This window comes from Pelodiscus sinensis, chromosome 6 (assembly GCF_052426305.1).
Source record: "Pelodiscus sinensis isolate ZL-2025 chromosome 6, ASM5242630v1, whole genome shotgun sequence".
Lineage (NCBI taxonomy): Eukaryota > Metazoa > Chordata > Testudines > Trionychidae > Pelodiscus > Pelodiscus sinensis.
This window is the reverse complement of record NC_143057.1, coordinates 104,995,821-105,012,610: the sequence shown is the minus strand read 5'-3', so window position 1 is coordinate 105,012,610 and position 16,790 is coordinate 104,995,821. Positions and strand designations below refer to the sequence as shown.

The 16,790-nt window shown below is 47.0% G+C and overlaps 1 protein-coding gene across 4 annotated transcripts in view; it reads right to left on the bottom strand.

The window, feature by feature from the left end:
- Nucleotides 1-16,790, bottom strand: part of FYB1 (FYN binding protein 1) — a 121,453-nt gene that overhangs the window by 44,939 nt on the left and 59,724 nt on the right. For all 4 annotated transcript variants that reach the window (XM_014581770.4, XM_075932510.2, XM_075932511.2 and 1 more), the window contains exon 3: nucleotides 1,251-1,437. In XM_014581770.4, coding sequence (XP_014437256.3) covers nucleotides 1,251-1,437 — 187 coding nt within the window. The remainder of the gene's footprint in view (nucleotides 1-1,250; nucleotides 1,438-16,790) is intronic.

Genomic DNA, 16,790 nt, shown 5'->3' with positions numbered 1-16,790 from the left:
ATCTCTTGAGGTTTTTTGGAACACTAATGAGATTATAATCTCTGCAGCTGCATAAGCAGAGCAGTATACATTTGCATGTTGTACAGCTCCTTGCAGACAAAGAAAAGAAACTTGAATCTTAAGCAAACAGGAAGGAGAATATACAGGAATGACTTTTATAGAGGCGGTGGGACCTGCTGTGTTTCAGCCACTAGATGGAGTACTTAATGCAGTTCATACTCAGTAATGTATTCATTCGGGTTCATGAGAATTTTTTGCTATTTTATGTGTGTAATAAGTTGTTTTCCACAGAATTGCTTATTTTGAGTATTGAACTTGCTTTCATTGGCCTTTTCATTTTAGAAACACATGCTTTCAACCCTTTGGCCACCAGCAGGCCCCCATTTGATAAGTCAAATTTGAGAAGAGCATGTAAATAGCATCACGATAGGTAACTGAAATTTAAAACTGTGAGCCAAGTTCCTGTGTCATGTGTACAGTCTCATTAACTATCCCCCAGCCCTTTTGCCTGGTATGCCCCAACTAATGGCCATTATCATCTGCATAATATCTTCCATCCTCTACCATGCACCTAAAGTGCTTGAGTAAGGTTCTCAGTTGCTGCTGCTGGCTAGAGGCAGCAGAGACTACTTACTTCCTACACATAAGGGAGAAGATAGAGCCTTATGCTTTCTGATACAAGACTTGGAAGGAGTTTTCTCTCATCACCACCTGAAGGGTGGGAGAAGTAGATTACCAGAGGCTAGAAGCAATCTCTGGAGCTGAAGCTCTCATCAGCTAGGGTCCAATCCATGTTCAACTATAGTCCGTGTAATGACTTTCAGGCTACACTACCGCCTGGATCAGCATCCTGAGATAGATTAACTAGCAGTAGATTTAGTGGGCCTAGTGAAGACCTGCCAAATCATTCACAGATCATTCTCCGATCAGCCCTGTTATTCTAGTCTGGACAAAAAAGGGGGGATCAACAGCAGAGTTTCTACCATTGACCCTCCCATAGTAACTCAGCTTACGGGACATTAACTCTAGCTATGTTATTCATGTAGGTGGAGTTGCGTAGCTTACATTGACTTTGTGCTGTATTGTAGATATAATCTTAGTCACTTTAATAGCAGACTCAGTGAGGCTCAGGAGCTTGGCTTTCCAGCTGGGTTTAAATTGTCACTGATTGAGTATGTTGATATCCATGATAGACATGAACAGGAAAGTAAAAGCAAAATATAAGCAAAACAGATTTCGTATTCACTTACAAGGGCTCAGTGTTAGGTTTGATGTTTCTGGGAGGTAGGCTGGGAACTGGTTGTGCTTGTGTTGATGGGTGAGACGCTGAAGGAGGAGGAGGGGGTGGTATTTGCGTAGCTGAATGGGAGGGTGGAGATAGAGGGGAGGAGAGCACTGTATGGGAGACCTTCTGTTTTACAGTTTCTTTGTTAGAACCTAAAACCAACAAAACAAAAGACAATCTAGTTAACAATTCAAATGAACCAAAGATATAACATTGCTTGTTTAGATAGACTCTCTCTATAAAATATTAATAGGCTACATGCTCAGAAATTAATACGTTCTTTAAATATAGTGGATGTGCATGGTGCTTTGTGATACATATATACACAGATATTATTTATATTATCATAGCATGTAGGAGCTCCAGCCATGTGCTAAGCACTGTACAAAACCAGAACAAAATATGGTTCCTGCTTTAAAAAAACTTACAATTGAAATGTAAAATAAGAGATAACAGACAGATAAGATGGTACAAGGAGACAATTAGACAGTACTAGTCAGCATAATAGGCTGTAGTATCAATGCATTAGCCAATATGAAATATTTATAATAGGTGATGCTAATAGTGAATCCCAAAAGTTAACAGTGTCATTTTTTTTCTGTTTTAAGATCCTGTTTTCAGTTGCTTATAACTTTGTCAAACGTTAAACATGGGTTGAAATTTCCCATGATACACATCTGCCTTAGAGTGGGTTTTTACAGGGTTGTTGCAACAATGGTTCATCTGTCTCTGAGAATGAAATTAGGGAAAATCCATTGTTTTGTTCATGACAAAAATCTTACAGTTGTTTCATTGAGAAGCTCTGCCACTATCATTCACTGGAGCAGGGACTTTAAATGTAGAAGTGTGTATGAAGGTGAGTGGATTGCTCTGGTGTTAGGGATGTATCCTTTGCTGTTCTTGTGTCAAGCCACCTAATCTGGCCATGTTACAAACCTCTGAATAATCCCAGTTCACACATGGATCTGAAATACCACGTCTTGATCTGAACACACCAAGAGACAGAGAATGTACCGCTTCCTTTTGCAGATTGTTCCCATGGTTAATTACTCTTATTGTTAAAAATGATTAATTTCTAATTTGAATTTGTTTCACTCCAGCTTCTAGCCATTGGCTCTTGTTATGCTTTTCACTGCTACATTAGAGAGCTTTTCAGTACCCAATTGTGGCAGGGCAAATATGCCCTGCACTGAAGGGGAGGAGGCTAAGTCTCTGTGGGCAAAGGAAGTCCTGCCCTTCTTCCCAGAATGGGCATGCTCCAACTGCTAGAGCTGTATAAAAACCAGGGGAGCAGCTCAGTCTGGGCGGACTGCCAGCAGGACAGAAGCTCAGGCCAGAGCTCCTGAGCAGCCACTGCAGCCCCAGCCCAGGCAATAGCTGACGCAGCCCCAGGCCAGACAGCAGCCAGGACAGCAGCTGCCACAGCCACCGCAACCCCAGGAGCCGCAACCCAGGCAGCAGCTGCAGCAGCCCCAGGAGCCGCTGCAGCCTCAGCAATAGCCCCTACACCAGGGATGGTAGGAAGCAGCCCAGGGCAGAGGTTTGTCCCTCCAGGAGCTCAGTGCGTTTTGGCAGGATGCCCTGCTGAGCAGGTAGTGCAGACATCCACTGCCTCTGGGTTGGGACCCAGAGGAGTGGGAGGCCCCTACCTCCTTGCCCCCACAATGCCTGCTTCCTTGATAGCCAGGGGAGTCTTACCAGAGGTGTAGGCCTCCAGGCCAGAAAGCCTTCCAGAGGGAGACTGCAGACCTTTTTGGACCAGGCCGGTGGGCCATATTTCCCCTGAGCAAGGGACACTAAACAGTGAGGTTGATATCATAGAGGGGTATCTTGCCCCAGGACCAGGGAGAGGTGGGGGAGCACACCCCGTGACACCAATATTTTCCCCCGGTGCTTTATTTATATTGTATGGTGCTAGTTTTTTAATCAGACTATCATGCAGTATTAAAGCAGATCCTTACAATAGTCTCATTTAATTATATTACATCTATGCAATTACTTTTGTCAACCAAACTTATAATATAATCAGTGAATGAAATCAATTTGTTTGACAAGACCTGTCTTCCATAGAATCACGTTAACTAGCATTAATTATAGCCTTTCCTTTACTTATTTATTACATGAATCCCATATCAGAATTTTCATTACTTTACCCTGTACATTCTTAATTCTGCCTTCTTGTGCGGTCTTTAATTACACAATCACATTTTCCTCCTCCTCCCCCCACTTCTTTATTGACTTCTGTTGGACCTACATGCTCAGCATTGAGAGTAAGAGCTGTAAAAGCGTCATGATTTGTACAAGCAGCGTTGGCACTTAACGAATACCGAATAATTATATTCATACTAAAATGTTTATTTTTTTCCCTCTCCATAGGTCTCTTTAGCTATTGTGTTGCACCTTATGTAGTCATCCACTTGTGTGCAAACATTAATGGGATAATTTGTGTAGGAAAATACCACTCAGTGTAGATGGTGCTGGCAGAATCAGGTTCGCAGTGATTGCAGATTAAACCATAATAATGTTTCAGTATTGCCCCTTTTCTGTTTTAATTGGATGTTGTGGTATTAACCTCAGTTCCATATTTGTCTGTTTTTGCAAGTCTTAATGTATAGAAAGAAAAGGAGCTATATTAGTGATGGAATTGGAGTCAACCGAGAATGCTCAGGTAACACAGAGAGAAGTGGTTGCACATGTGAACCAACAGCATTCAAAGACCTGGTTAATCATTATCATTGTGCACCAGCCTCAAGCACTGGCACATCTTCCTCTCCATTATAGATCTCTTTGGCTTTCAGACATCCTGCACCAGATCTAGACAAAGGGGTGGAAAGTCAAGCACTGATGGTGTAAGCTAAATCAGACAGGATGAATAACAAAATTCTCAAAGCCTGTGCTGAGGCTGTATTATAGGTCAAGATAATTTTCCTTTTAGCTCCACTGAAGCTGCCAATCCCACCCCAGGGCATAAATTGCTTCAGTAACCCTGAATGCCTACTACCTGCATCAGAACTAAGCACCGAGCATTGCAAAGAATTATCACCCTGCTTCACAGAAAAGATCACACATATTTGGAAGCCTCCTCAAACAGCATGAACCCACTCTGTCAGGACCCACCAGCCCACATGCATCCCCCTGGTCAGTACTCTCACTCATCAAGAACATATCATCTGGACATATCCAAAGAAGTCCCAACTCAAGACTTGTGAATTGCACCTCCTCCACTAGACCCCCTCTCTTGTGAAGTCTCACAAGGATCCAGTTCTATCTCCAGTCCTTTTTAACATTCAGCCATTAGGAGAACTGGTCAGAGAATATGGACTTCAAGTCCTGGGACCATGCAGATGATAAATAGCACCCCACATATATCCTTCACCCCAGATGACCACTCCATTACTGGTAAGATGGCTCTGAGCTTGGAAAGGACCAGCTCATGGATGAAGAACAATTGGCTGAAACTGAATCCAAGCAAGACACAGGTCAGGTGATGCTGGAGAGTAGAGGATAATACTTTGAAAAGTCTGCAACCATGATGCCATCACCTTTGATGGAATATACACCCCCATAGCTGGTCATTTCAGTCCATTGTTTCGGAATGCCATGGAGGGGAGAGGTGCCTCTCCCTCCCAGCCAAGATGCTGCTGCAGGAAAAGCTGGGGGCGGTCCTCCCTCCACACTGTAGCCCTGAGGTATTGTCCTGCACCCCAAATTCCTGATCCTGAACCCAACCCCAGAAGCCGCAACCCCGGCTAAAGCCCTCACACCCCTGCATCCAAATCCTCTGCCCCAAACATAAGCCTCTCATCTCCAGCCCCATCTTAAAGCTCACACCTATAGCCAGAGACCTCATATCTCTGCATCCCAACCCTCTGTCTCAGTCCTGAGCCCTCTCCCACACTTTGAACCTCTCAGCCTCACCCCCACCCCATCATATGAATTTTGTTATGTGCACCAATGTGAAAGTGATGTGTGACACCTCACTTTCACATTGGTGCATGTAACAAAACTAATTCTGCACATGGGTGGGAAAAATTAGAGGACACTCTGGTGATAAGTGAAATAAGAGAACCTATGTACATAAGAACATAAAAATGGGTATTTCAGGTCAGAGCAATAGTCCATCTAGCCCAGTGTCCTGTTTGTTTTTACAATAGCCAGTTCCAAATGCTTCAGAGATAATGAACAGAACAGGACAATTTCTAACAATCCTGTCATCCAAGTCCCAGCATGGAGGTTTAGAGATACCTGGAGCATGGCCAATAATAGCCAAGACCTCCTGGGACTCATCTAAGGGTACGTCTACACTGCAAGCTTCTTTTGGAATAAGCTTTTCCAGAAGATATCTTCTGGAAAATCTGACTTTAAAATAGAGCGTCTACACACAAAAAGTGCAACAAAATAGTGATGTGCTATTTAGAAAGTTAGCATCCACACTGATTGGATGCTATCTCACATTTAAGGCCACTCAGAACCAGTTCAGGCAGAGCATTAGGTCAGCAGTTGCTTCCTGGAGCTGCTGTCTAAGGCTATCTGAGATGCTGGCTTAAAGGGACCCCCTGGACAGCCATTTCTCAGGTTCTTCTGCTTGCTTGCCTACCTCTCCAAGGAATAGCAAAGCATTTCCTTCTCCACATGTTCTGGTTGCCCTGCTTCAGGACACCACAGCACTCCCTGCCATGGAGCTGGAGCTGCCTCTGGGCATGCGATGGCCCCACGCCGTTGTGCTGCAGTTTCTGTAGGCTGCCTTCATGGCTCTGCATGAGCTCGATCCTGAGCTCATCTTTGAGAACCTCTGCCAGTGTGTGGGAGCGATGCCCTTGAAACCGCACCCCAGGGTGGAGCGACGCTTCAGGAGGCTGGACACCACAGCTGGTGATAGAGCCGTGGAATGACCAGCAGTGGCTCCAAAACTTGCACGAGGAAGGAGACATTCTTGGAGCTGTGTGCGCCTGGCTCGCCCCTGCCCTCAGATGAGACACCCAGATGCGACCCGTCATCCCCCTAGAGAAGCTGGTCACCATCACCATCTGGAAGTTCACCACATCCGACAGTTACCAGTCCATGGGCAACCAGTTTGGCATGGGGAAGTCAACCATCGGGGCCCCCCTCATGCAGGTATGGTGCTCTTGGACTGCAGTCCCTGGAAGGGGGAGAGTACTGGAAAGGGGGACCATAGCAAAAGGGAGCCTTGGAGTGCAGAGGTTAGGGTGGTGGTGGTGATGGGGAGAAGTCCCATCCTCAGGGAGTTCTCCAGTTCTGCCCTCATAGCCAGAGGGGCAGACTTCATAGGGGTTGGCTCATGGGGTGTTTGTGGGAGGTAAGGTTGGGGAGGGCTCAGGGACTTCACAAGGACTTGATTCTCTGTTTTGTTTCTTTGTTTGTCTCCTTCTGTGGTGACAAACACCGTTCTGCTGTGCAGGGTTATCTGCCTGGGTGACCTGGACCCCATTGTTGCCGGATTTGCCACCCTGGGCTTCCCCAGCTGCAGGGGGGCTATTGATGGAACACACATCCACATCCGGGCCTCGGACCACCGTGCAGCCTAGTACATTAATTGGAAAGGATACTTTTTTATGGTCCTGCAGGCCCTGGTTGACTACTAGCCAGTTTTCGAACATTTTTGTCAGCTGATCGGAGAAGGGGCATGGCGCCCACGTCTTCCACATCTCCAGCGTCTACCACAGGCTGGCACTTTCTTCCCCAACTACAGCATTAGGATCGGGGACGTTGAAATACCACTGTGCATTGTGGGGATTGTGGCCTACCCCTTAATCCATGGCTGATGAAGCCCTACACCGGCCTCCTTGACCTGAACAAGGACCAGTTCAATGGCCGCCTCTCCAGGGCCTGCATGCAGGCCGAATGCATCTTTGGATGCTTGAAGGCGTGGTTCAGGTACCTCCTAACATGCCTGGATGTGGGGGAGCAGAACATCCCCCAGGTGATATCCGCATGTTATGTGCTCCACAAAATTGTGGAGAGGAAGGGTGAGGCCTTCCTTCTGGGGTGGGGGCAGAGGCTGGCCGGGAGGGATTGGCCTTCAAGCTGCCGTGGACAGGGGAGGGTGTGCATCCGGGAGGCCCCGAGGGAGAGTTTCTCTCAAGAACCCCAGTAACTTTTCCCAGGGCCTCATCACTAGGGGCCTGTGCCTTTCCCCTCTCTGCCTTTCCTACAGCAAAACCTCCCTTCCCCCCTCCACCCGTCTCCCCTGCCGACATAGTAGAAAAGAATGTTTGGTTCTGAAAAAAAGAACTGTTTGCTTATTTATTTGGGGTAGAAGTAACTGGGGAGGAGGGGATTGAGAACCTGGAAATGGAGAGGAGGGGAGGGGCTGAGAAACTTGGAGGGGGGAGGAGAGGCTCAGGGCTGGGGCTGAGAGAGGCATGTGGCTCAGGTGCTTCCTCCACCTCGTGTGTGGGGACCTCGGCAACTTCAGAGGCATCCAGGGAGGATATAGGGATAGGCAGGAGGGGGGCCTGGAGCAGGCTCTGGCATGGGATGGGGAGCAGGCTTAGGCATGGGAAGGGGGGCAGGGACTGGGGCAGGAGCAGGGACTGGACTGCTGCTGGGTAGGTGAGGAGCTCCTGGATGGTCACACATGTGTTGTGTCCCTGCTGCAGCCACTCAGTCCACATGTGGGCCCACCACTGTGCATCACCCCGGACCTTCTGGGCCAGTGTCTGCTGCATGTCTTGGAAGATGAAGACATGCTCCCTCAAAGTCCTCCTGGACCCTCCAGCACCTGTGGCTCCCCCGAGGTTGGGCAGCTGGCTCTGCTGCTGTCAATTTCCCCACAGTCACAGCTGGTCCAGCTGGGGACAATAAACAGAGGTGGTCAGTCATCCCTGGAGACACTGTCCCTGAAGTCTTGCCTCATCTGTGAGCTGAGAGCAACAGTTCCTGGGTCAGAGGAAGGTGATGTCCCAGGAGCAAGGCCATGTGTGGCTTGGAGAGCAGGCCCTGCCTTACAGGGGCCCAGAGGTCCCCAGGGGATCATGCTTCCCATCCTCCCACCCCCCATCCCATATGGCCAGGGAAGTGGCCAGCCACACTGGGATCCAATGGCCAGGAGAGGGGCCTCAAGCTGCCTGGGCTTCCGTCATGGCTGCACACACCTGCGCCTGGCAGTGTTGTCCCTGGGGGTACGTCTACACTACAGCGCTAGTTCGAACTAACCTAGTTCGAATTAGTTAATTCGAACTAAGCTAGTTCGAACTAACGCATCTAGAACTAAAAACTAGTTCGAACTAGCGTTTTGCTAGTTCGAACTAGTAAGTCCACATTGAGTGGACTCTGAACAGGGCTTAATGATGGCCGGAAGCAGTGCCGGCAGGGCATAAAAGGAGGACTTAGAGCATGGAGATGCTGTCTCAGGCTAGCCGAGGGCTGCGCTTAAAGGGTCCCGACCCCCACCCCGGACACACAGTTCTAAGGGGTGCCCCGCTTGCAAAGAAGTTCTGGCTTGGAGTGCCCTGAGTGCCCACACTGGGCACATCACACCACTCGGCCATCAGCCCGGCTGCACTTGCCGCAGGCTGCCATCTGGGGAGAGGGAGTAATTGGGGGGCTGCAGGAGAGCTTCCACCCCCAGAAGCCCGCAGAGCCAGCCCAGTCCTCCCCATCGGGGGCTCGTGCCCCATTCCTCCCTCACCTCCTTCCACTTGCCCTTCCCTAGCCCCCCTTCTTATTGATGTACAAAATAAAGATAACGTTTCTTCCAACATTGACTCTGTCTTTATTGAACAAAACTGGGGGAGACTGGGAAAAGGAGGTGGGAGAGGGGAAGAGAAAGGCTGGGAGAGGGGAGGGCAACTAACATGATCAGGGGTTGGGAACAGGTCCCAGATGAAGAGAGGCTACAGAGACTGGGACTGTTCAGCTTAGAAAAGAGGAGACGGAGGGGGGACAGGATAGAGGTCTCTAAAAGCAGGGGTTGGGTGGAGAGGGTGCATTCAGAAAAGTTCTTCCTGAGTTCCCATAAAGAAGGACTAGAGGACACCAAAGGAAAGGAATGGGTAGCAGGCTTGAAACTAGTAAGAGAAAGTTGTTGTTCTTGACAAAGCAAATAGTTAACCTGTGGAACTCCTTGCTGCAGGAGGCTGTGAAGGCTAGAACTAGAACAGAGTTGAAAGGGAAGTGAGATAAAGTGATGGAGGTTGGGTCCATGGAGTCCTATTAGCCAGAGGGTAGGAGTGGTATCCCTGCCCAAAGTTTGTGGAAGGCTGGAGAGGGATGGCACGAGACAAATGGCTTGGTCATTGTCTTCGGTCCATCCCCTCCAGGGTCCCTAGGGTTGGCCGCTGTTGGCAGACAGGCTACTGGGCTAGATGGACCTTTGGTCTGACCCAGTACGGCCATTGTAAGCTCAGGGCTCAGTGTCGGGGGTCTCAGTGGACCCCCTTGATTTTCATGCACACCTGGTCCTGGGTGGCCAGGCTGGCAGCTCTCCTGCCCTAGACGGCCACTTTCCTGTGCCTAGTGCGGAGATCGTGGACGAGGTCCACGATGTCCGCACTAGCCCAGGAAGGTGCCCGCCTCTTGCGGTCCAGGGCAAGCTCCCGGGAGCCGCCAGCCTGGTCCCGGCAAGAGGGGGTGGGCTGGGGGGCATCGGGTGGGTGGCTCTGTGCCGTGCCAGGTGCAGGGTCTGCTAGCTGGGTGCTGGCAGGCTTGCACCTGGCACGGGCACCGTAGCCAGCCCGTGCCCCTTTAAGGGGTCCGGGGCCGGGAGGGGGGCATAGAGTTTCCCTGGTGTTGGCCAGAGTGGCCACCAGGGAAACCTGGGGAGGGCTAGCCTCCCACTAGTTCGAACTAAAGGGCTACACAGCCCTTAGTTCGAACTGGCTAGTTCGAACTAGGCGTTAGTCCTCGTAAAATGAGGTTTACCTAGTTCGAACTAAGCGCTCCGCTAGTTCGATTCAAATTCGAACTAGCGGAGCGCTAGTGTAGCGCATAGGAAAGTTAGTTCGAACTAACGTCCGTTAGTTCGAACTAACTTTCTAGTGTAGACATACCCTGGGAGTGGGTGCTGCCTCAAGCATGCAGGCATGCCCGTGTGCGGCACTCCAGAGTCTGTGTGTGTGCATGTCCATGCCCTTGTACCCAGCCTCCTTTCAGCAGTGGCTGGTGGTGGGAGGGCATCCCCTCCAGGGGGCAGAAGTGTGGGCGGCCTCCCTTGGGCCTGTGAGCAGGGGCCAAGGGGTGCTCCGATGCTGCCTCCTGGGGCTACATGGCATGGACTGGCCCAGCACATGCATTCACCCGGACTGCAGTGAGATGGCCAGGTTGAGAAGGCCGAGTGATGATCGCACCACATCCCCTCAGCATCTGCCACCCCCACCCTGTGTGTGTGAAAAATTAAGAGTACTCACCTGATGATCCCTCTCTGGCCTCGGAGAATGTCTGGGACACATCCAGGCTGTGTGGTACCTGCTCCAGGGTGATGGTGGTCATCCTCCTCGTCCTTGTCCTCCTCCTTGGCTGGGATCCCCAGGTGGGTGATGATGGGCATCTCCAACCCTGAGTCCAGGGGAGAGGAAGGGGCTGCACCACCCCAGGATGCAGTAGAGTGCCTCGTAGTAGGGGCAGTAGTGGGATCCTGCCTGGAGTGCGAGCTGCACTCCCTCGCCCTGGTGTAGGCCTGCCGGAACTCCTTCACTTTGCTCTGGATCTGCTCAAGGGTCCTGGGATGGCCCTTCACGGCCAGGCTCTCACCCATCCAGCCATAGATGTCAGCATTGTGCTGTCTGGATTGGAGATCCTGGAGGTTCTCCTCATTGCCCATACCTCCAGGAGGGCCAGAATCTCCGCCCCAGACCAGGATGGCACGCATCTCTTGCAGCTACTGGCAGGCTCCTGGGAGCCCTGTGCATGCTCCCTGGGATGTGCAGGGGAATCTCAGGGGCTTGTGGCTGGAACAGGCAATATGAGGTGCGCTATGGCTGGTGGCTCTGAGGGCCTGCTTCCTGCCACAAGCCCTGTCCTCTGTGTCTGCAGCTTTAAGAGCTGCCAGGGAACAGGAAGTGTAGAGTTGTGATGAGTGTGGACAGAATGGCCAGCAGGGCATCTGTGGGATTTATTGGAGGCCTCTTTTTTTGACAAAACTCCCTTTTCCATGTCCACACACACCCTCTTTCAAAAAAGCTTTTTCGGAAAAGGGCTTATTCGTCATGGAATAACATTTACTGCTGTCGGAAAAAGCCGTCTGTTATTTCGACTTTCTGTCGAAATAACATAATTGCAGTATGGATGCGAATATTGTTTTTCTGGAATAACGGCCATTATTCCGGAAAAACGGTGCAGTGTAGATTCACCCTAATTCTTACATTGAATCAAATCACCAGGGCCTAAATCTGTAACATTGACACTGATGGTTCTTTCCTATGCAAGTAGTTCAACTGATTTCAGTGGGACGATTTAGGAAAGAAGGTATTATTCATTGCAAGTATGCTTTCAGAAGCAGGCTCTGTAATAATAATAATCTGGATCTGATACCTGAGAGTACTTAATCATGTGCTTAATTTTAAACCTGTGCTTAAATTCCATTGACTTCAATGGGACTTTTGTTTTTGTGAATCAGGAAGAAATAAAAAGTGACCAGTAAAATAAAAGTAAAGAAGATTTCATTTACATTACGGACACCTGTTTTTCATGGATGAAGGTGATCTCAAAAAGTCATAGTCTGCTAGATTGCTTTCCGTTAACATGGTAGCTATTTTTTACAAATGTTGCAAAAAACTTATCAATTTGACTACTTACAGCTACTGGACACCTCACACACACACACAGAGTGTAAATATTTGACGGATCATTACGCATCATTCACATTCAAAAACAAGTTTGTTTTTAAGGAATTTAAGCAATCAGCGTCTGGGGAGCAGTCACTTTCCATTATTGTTTCTGTTCTCTTTCTCATAGGATATTGGATGCTCGACAGAAAATGATAGAAGAAAGTTATTCTATGATTAAGATTCCCTTAACATATAACACTCAGGGTCCTGTAAACCTTGTTTCATGAGGCATAAGGGAACGGTCGACAAAGGTCCCTTGACTGCCGTGCTGTGCCGATGATCAGCTGAGCTGGCACAGTGTGGCAGCCATTTTTATCTTAATGAAGGCAGAGATATTTAAATCCCGGCTTCATTGACTATGTCGTGTAGTCTAATTTACATGCCTCTGGCGACAGAGGCATGTAGTCTAAGCATACCCTCAGTGAGGATCTTTTGACCACTCCCTAGAAATATAAGTGCTATAGACCCTTTAACTGTGATTTTTCTTTTCTTCCCCATTCTCTGTCAAGATCATTAGGGCTCAGTTTCCCTCAGTTAAAATCATCTTCAGGGTGAGCACAGGAAGCCAATTATGCATCCCAGATCTAGCATTGCTATTCTGACTTATACCACCTGAATAAGCGACATTGTACCAGGGAAGGGCCCTAATGGATATAACAGGTAAGAGAATTTAACTTTTCATGTTATTTTAACATAGGCTCTTGGAGGGGTGGTTAAGGGGGAGATGAATATAATTTACTTAGCTGTTTTAAAAGGTCTCCAACAACTCCTATAATGCAACTGAACACCAGTATACAACTCTCCAAGTCCTCTACTTCCTACCAGAACAAGACCACCCAACATCATGTAAACAATTATAACAATTCAAAATGCCGCTCCCAATTTCTGTGTCTTCCAGGCGTAGATTGTGACCAGCTCTTACTCCATGTTTGCATGGAGTGCTTGCACAGAGAGGCCAAGCAAAACTGCAGCTCCCTATGTAACAATAACCACTGCAAACAATGGACACTGACCTTCTGTAACCCCTGATCCATATCAGATGGCCAGGACTAGTACATAAAAACGAATCTTTACCAGCATGTGTGACACCTTATTACTGTGTACCCTGGGGACTGCAGGGGATATGCGATCCCTGTTCCTCCACAGATGATTCATGGCACCTGAAAGGGGCAGGCACAGGACTATAGGTCAGCCCATTATATACCAGCCAACAGAGCTGGCCTGCCATACCAAGTGATAGTTTCCTGCACCCCACACAGCGGTGCCAAAGAAGGGGCATAGCCTAAAGGACACAGTCAAATTATATCCCATGTTGTTGTAGCCGTCTCAGTCCCAGGATATTAGGTGGATGAGGTAATGTTTTATTGATCCAATTTCTGTTGGTGAGAGCAGCAAGCTTTCAACAAAGGATGCAAGTACCCCACAGACCAGGAAACTCCAACTCAAAGTGGCAGCAGACCCTGCAAGAACAATAAAGGCAAAACCTGCAGGCAGATATGTCTGTTACCATGATCAACACCTCCCCCAACATATTTAAGATCCATAGAGTCCAACACAGGCTTATCACACCTCCTCCAAAGCACTAAAGTGCCCTAATAACAACTCCGTGGGTGAAGCCAGACAATCTCTATGCTCTTGAATGAACTCACACAGGAAATGATAAAAGATAAGGGCACCATACCCCCTGTGGCTGAGCATTTCACAAAGCAATCTCTATGTCTGACCTATCAGGCCTCACCCTCAAAGGAAACCTGCACACTTCCAAAAGATGAGCCTGGGAGCTTAAATTCATAACTTTGCTAGACATGAAAAAGCATGGTCTAAATAAAGACACTGAATTTATAGCTTATTATAACATCTGTAACTCAATAACCTCTTTTTCCCCTTTTACTGCAGGGGTGTTAATCGGTCACTTCTAGGGTTGCCAGGTGTCCAGTTTTGAACCGGAGAGTCCAGTATTTGAGTTTTCTGTTCGGAAAACAAATTGAGAAAATATCAATGTCCAGTATTTTCTAAATAAGATGTAAAGTAGATTTTAATGTAATGGCAAGTGTGTCCGGTATTTTTATTGAAACCATCTGGCAACCCTAGACTTCACCTGGAATGGTCCTGGTTATTATATGCGAACCACGTATGCTAAACTATCAGTTTATCTTGTGTTTTGCTGTGAAGCTCTTAGTTACCTCTTCATATCCGAAGAGCTCTGGGTAGCTTGCCAGCTTATCTCTCTCAGTAACAAAAGTCCATCCAGTGAAAGATATTGCTTATCAAGGCTAGCCTTTTATGCGTACTTCATGATTTCAGAAGCCTCCATATTAGCAGCACTAACCTCATCTTAATGTTACTATTTTCCAAAATCTTATTGCCTTGCCTAAAGTTCTAGTAAAAAATGTCTCTTCATTTTAAACATCATATTGGAGACCTCCAAGCACACCCTGATCAAACATTCATTTAACCTTCTGCCCTCAAGGCCTGATCTTGTGAGATGTGGAATACTACTCATCAGTACTGAATGCAGTCTGCTTTGATTAGTGTAAAGGTCATATGAAGATGAGCTGCATCTTTGGTTATGTCTACACTGTACAGCTTTAAGCAACTAGGGTGCGTTGACACAGCTCTGTTGCTAAAAGTCAGCATGTGTGAATGCTGTTTGTCAGCACTTTTGTGGACAAAATAATACCCCCAGCTAGTGGGTTTCCTTTTCTCGGCAGGAGAGCATTCCTGCTGACAAAGCAGTGTTCACATTTGCACTTGCCATGGCAAAACTTCGTAGTTTTGCAGGGCTGGAGGAGGGGAGGTTGGGGGAGGGAAAGGAGGAGAGAGAGTTTAAACCCCCGTGAACGACAAAAGTTTTGAGCAAGTACAAGTGGACACACAGCCGAAACACCAGCCAACTCACCACAGAACTGGTTGAGTTCAAAATTTTCTGGGGGACAATTTTTATCTCAGTCTCAAAAATTGTTTTCTGTTTTTCTTTTTAACCATTTAAATGGCTGATCAAAAGGTCTTGCATTTTGAAATGACATTTTTAAAAAAATGAATACATTTCAAACAGCTCTCCTCATCTAGTGCATTGTATTATGTCTCCTCAATCCACTGGTTCTTCAACCTCATTTTTTTATCCTTCCATAGACACAAATGCTATACTATGACCATTGTCACACTCTTTCATGTCCTCAGATGTACACACAACAAGTGTATTATCCAGGAATACATGGGAAGAGCTAGAGACTACAATCATGAGAACAAGAGAAGATGATAGACAGATGCACAGAAGCTTGTCACTAACTTGTTGATGAGGTAGCAAAGAAATGCAAGTGGGAAAATGAGTGGTAGTTGTCATGAATCCAAAACTGTTCATGCTTCTTCTCTTTCAACCATGGAGAAACAAAGTTAACTGTTGTGGGGTTTTTTTTGGCAGGGACAGTACATTCAATCTTGCCAATTCTAATTTTTTGAATTTTAATAATCATTACAAAATATCTGCAGTCTCAAAATAGTACCTACTTTCCCAGATCTTTTAAAAATATTTATTACATTTTGAAAATTTCTTAAGATTCTTTAGTGTTAGCAGGAAACATTTGAAAAAGCAAAAGGAATCACATTGAGCTACTTCTATCTGAGAGCCCAGGGAACTGTTTGGGTTTTAAAAAGTGTTTGCTTGATGCTCTGGCTGTAAAACAAAGAAGCTGCAACAGTACTTGTTACAGCTGAGCACCCACTTCCTACTTTATTCGCGTTTTGCAGAAAACCATTCTTAGCTCAGCTTCCCTATCTTGCATGTTACTTTAGCAACAGACCGATTAGTCTTGGTTTCCCTCTAATATTGCTTTAGAATTGCTCAAAATAACCTAAGCTCATAGTGTTACTGAAACTGGAATCTTTTTGATAAGTATCACACTGCTATCATTTGTGCTACCATGATAGAGGCACAAAAATACTAATTATTGTGGACACTGGGAATGACTACTAACGTGAAGTTTGAAAAAAGTCTTACTAATGGCCACCAGTTCTTGTATGCCCCTAACTTTTCAAAAATATTTCCTTCTGTGCAGAAATGTTACATGTGAGGGCCTTGATCCCACTTGAGAACTGTACAGAACAATTCCTCCCCTCCATTCTTTTCTGACACACTCTTCTTCCCCATCTCCTGTACCCCATGTGCAATCCTGCTGCATCCCCTCTCAACACCACTTCCTTCTACTCCTGTTAGATAATGGAGCTACCTCTGCCACCTTGTACCAAGAACAATTGCCCCTGCCTCAGGAAATTCTTCAGTACAAATCTCTAGCTGTTCTAAGTTGATTTTGTGCCATGCAAGGATTGCAAACAAAATGGCAGACTGGAGAATCTGACCTTCAGTTTTTAAGCAGAACTTCACATTAGTAACACTTTCTACCACATAGTTATTAAAATACTTAGCTCCTACATAATGCCTTAATTTTCAAAATGCTTTACAAACTCTCATCAATTCTCATTCTAGTTTCTGAGCACTGGAAAAACAGAGACACAGAGTGTTTTAAGGGCAACATGTTCAAACTTAAGTGCTTAAATTCAACACTTAAATCCATAATTGGAGTCTGATATTGCTGGGAAATCCCGACTACCCTTGGCACATTAGTAAGTTTAGTAACACAAGTAAATACAGGACAGGACTATGCAGCACTTTAAAGACTAACAAGATGGCTTATTAGGTGATGAACTTTCATGGGCCAGAC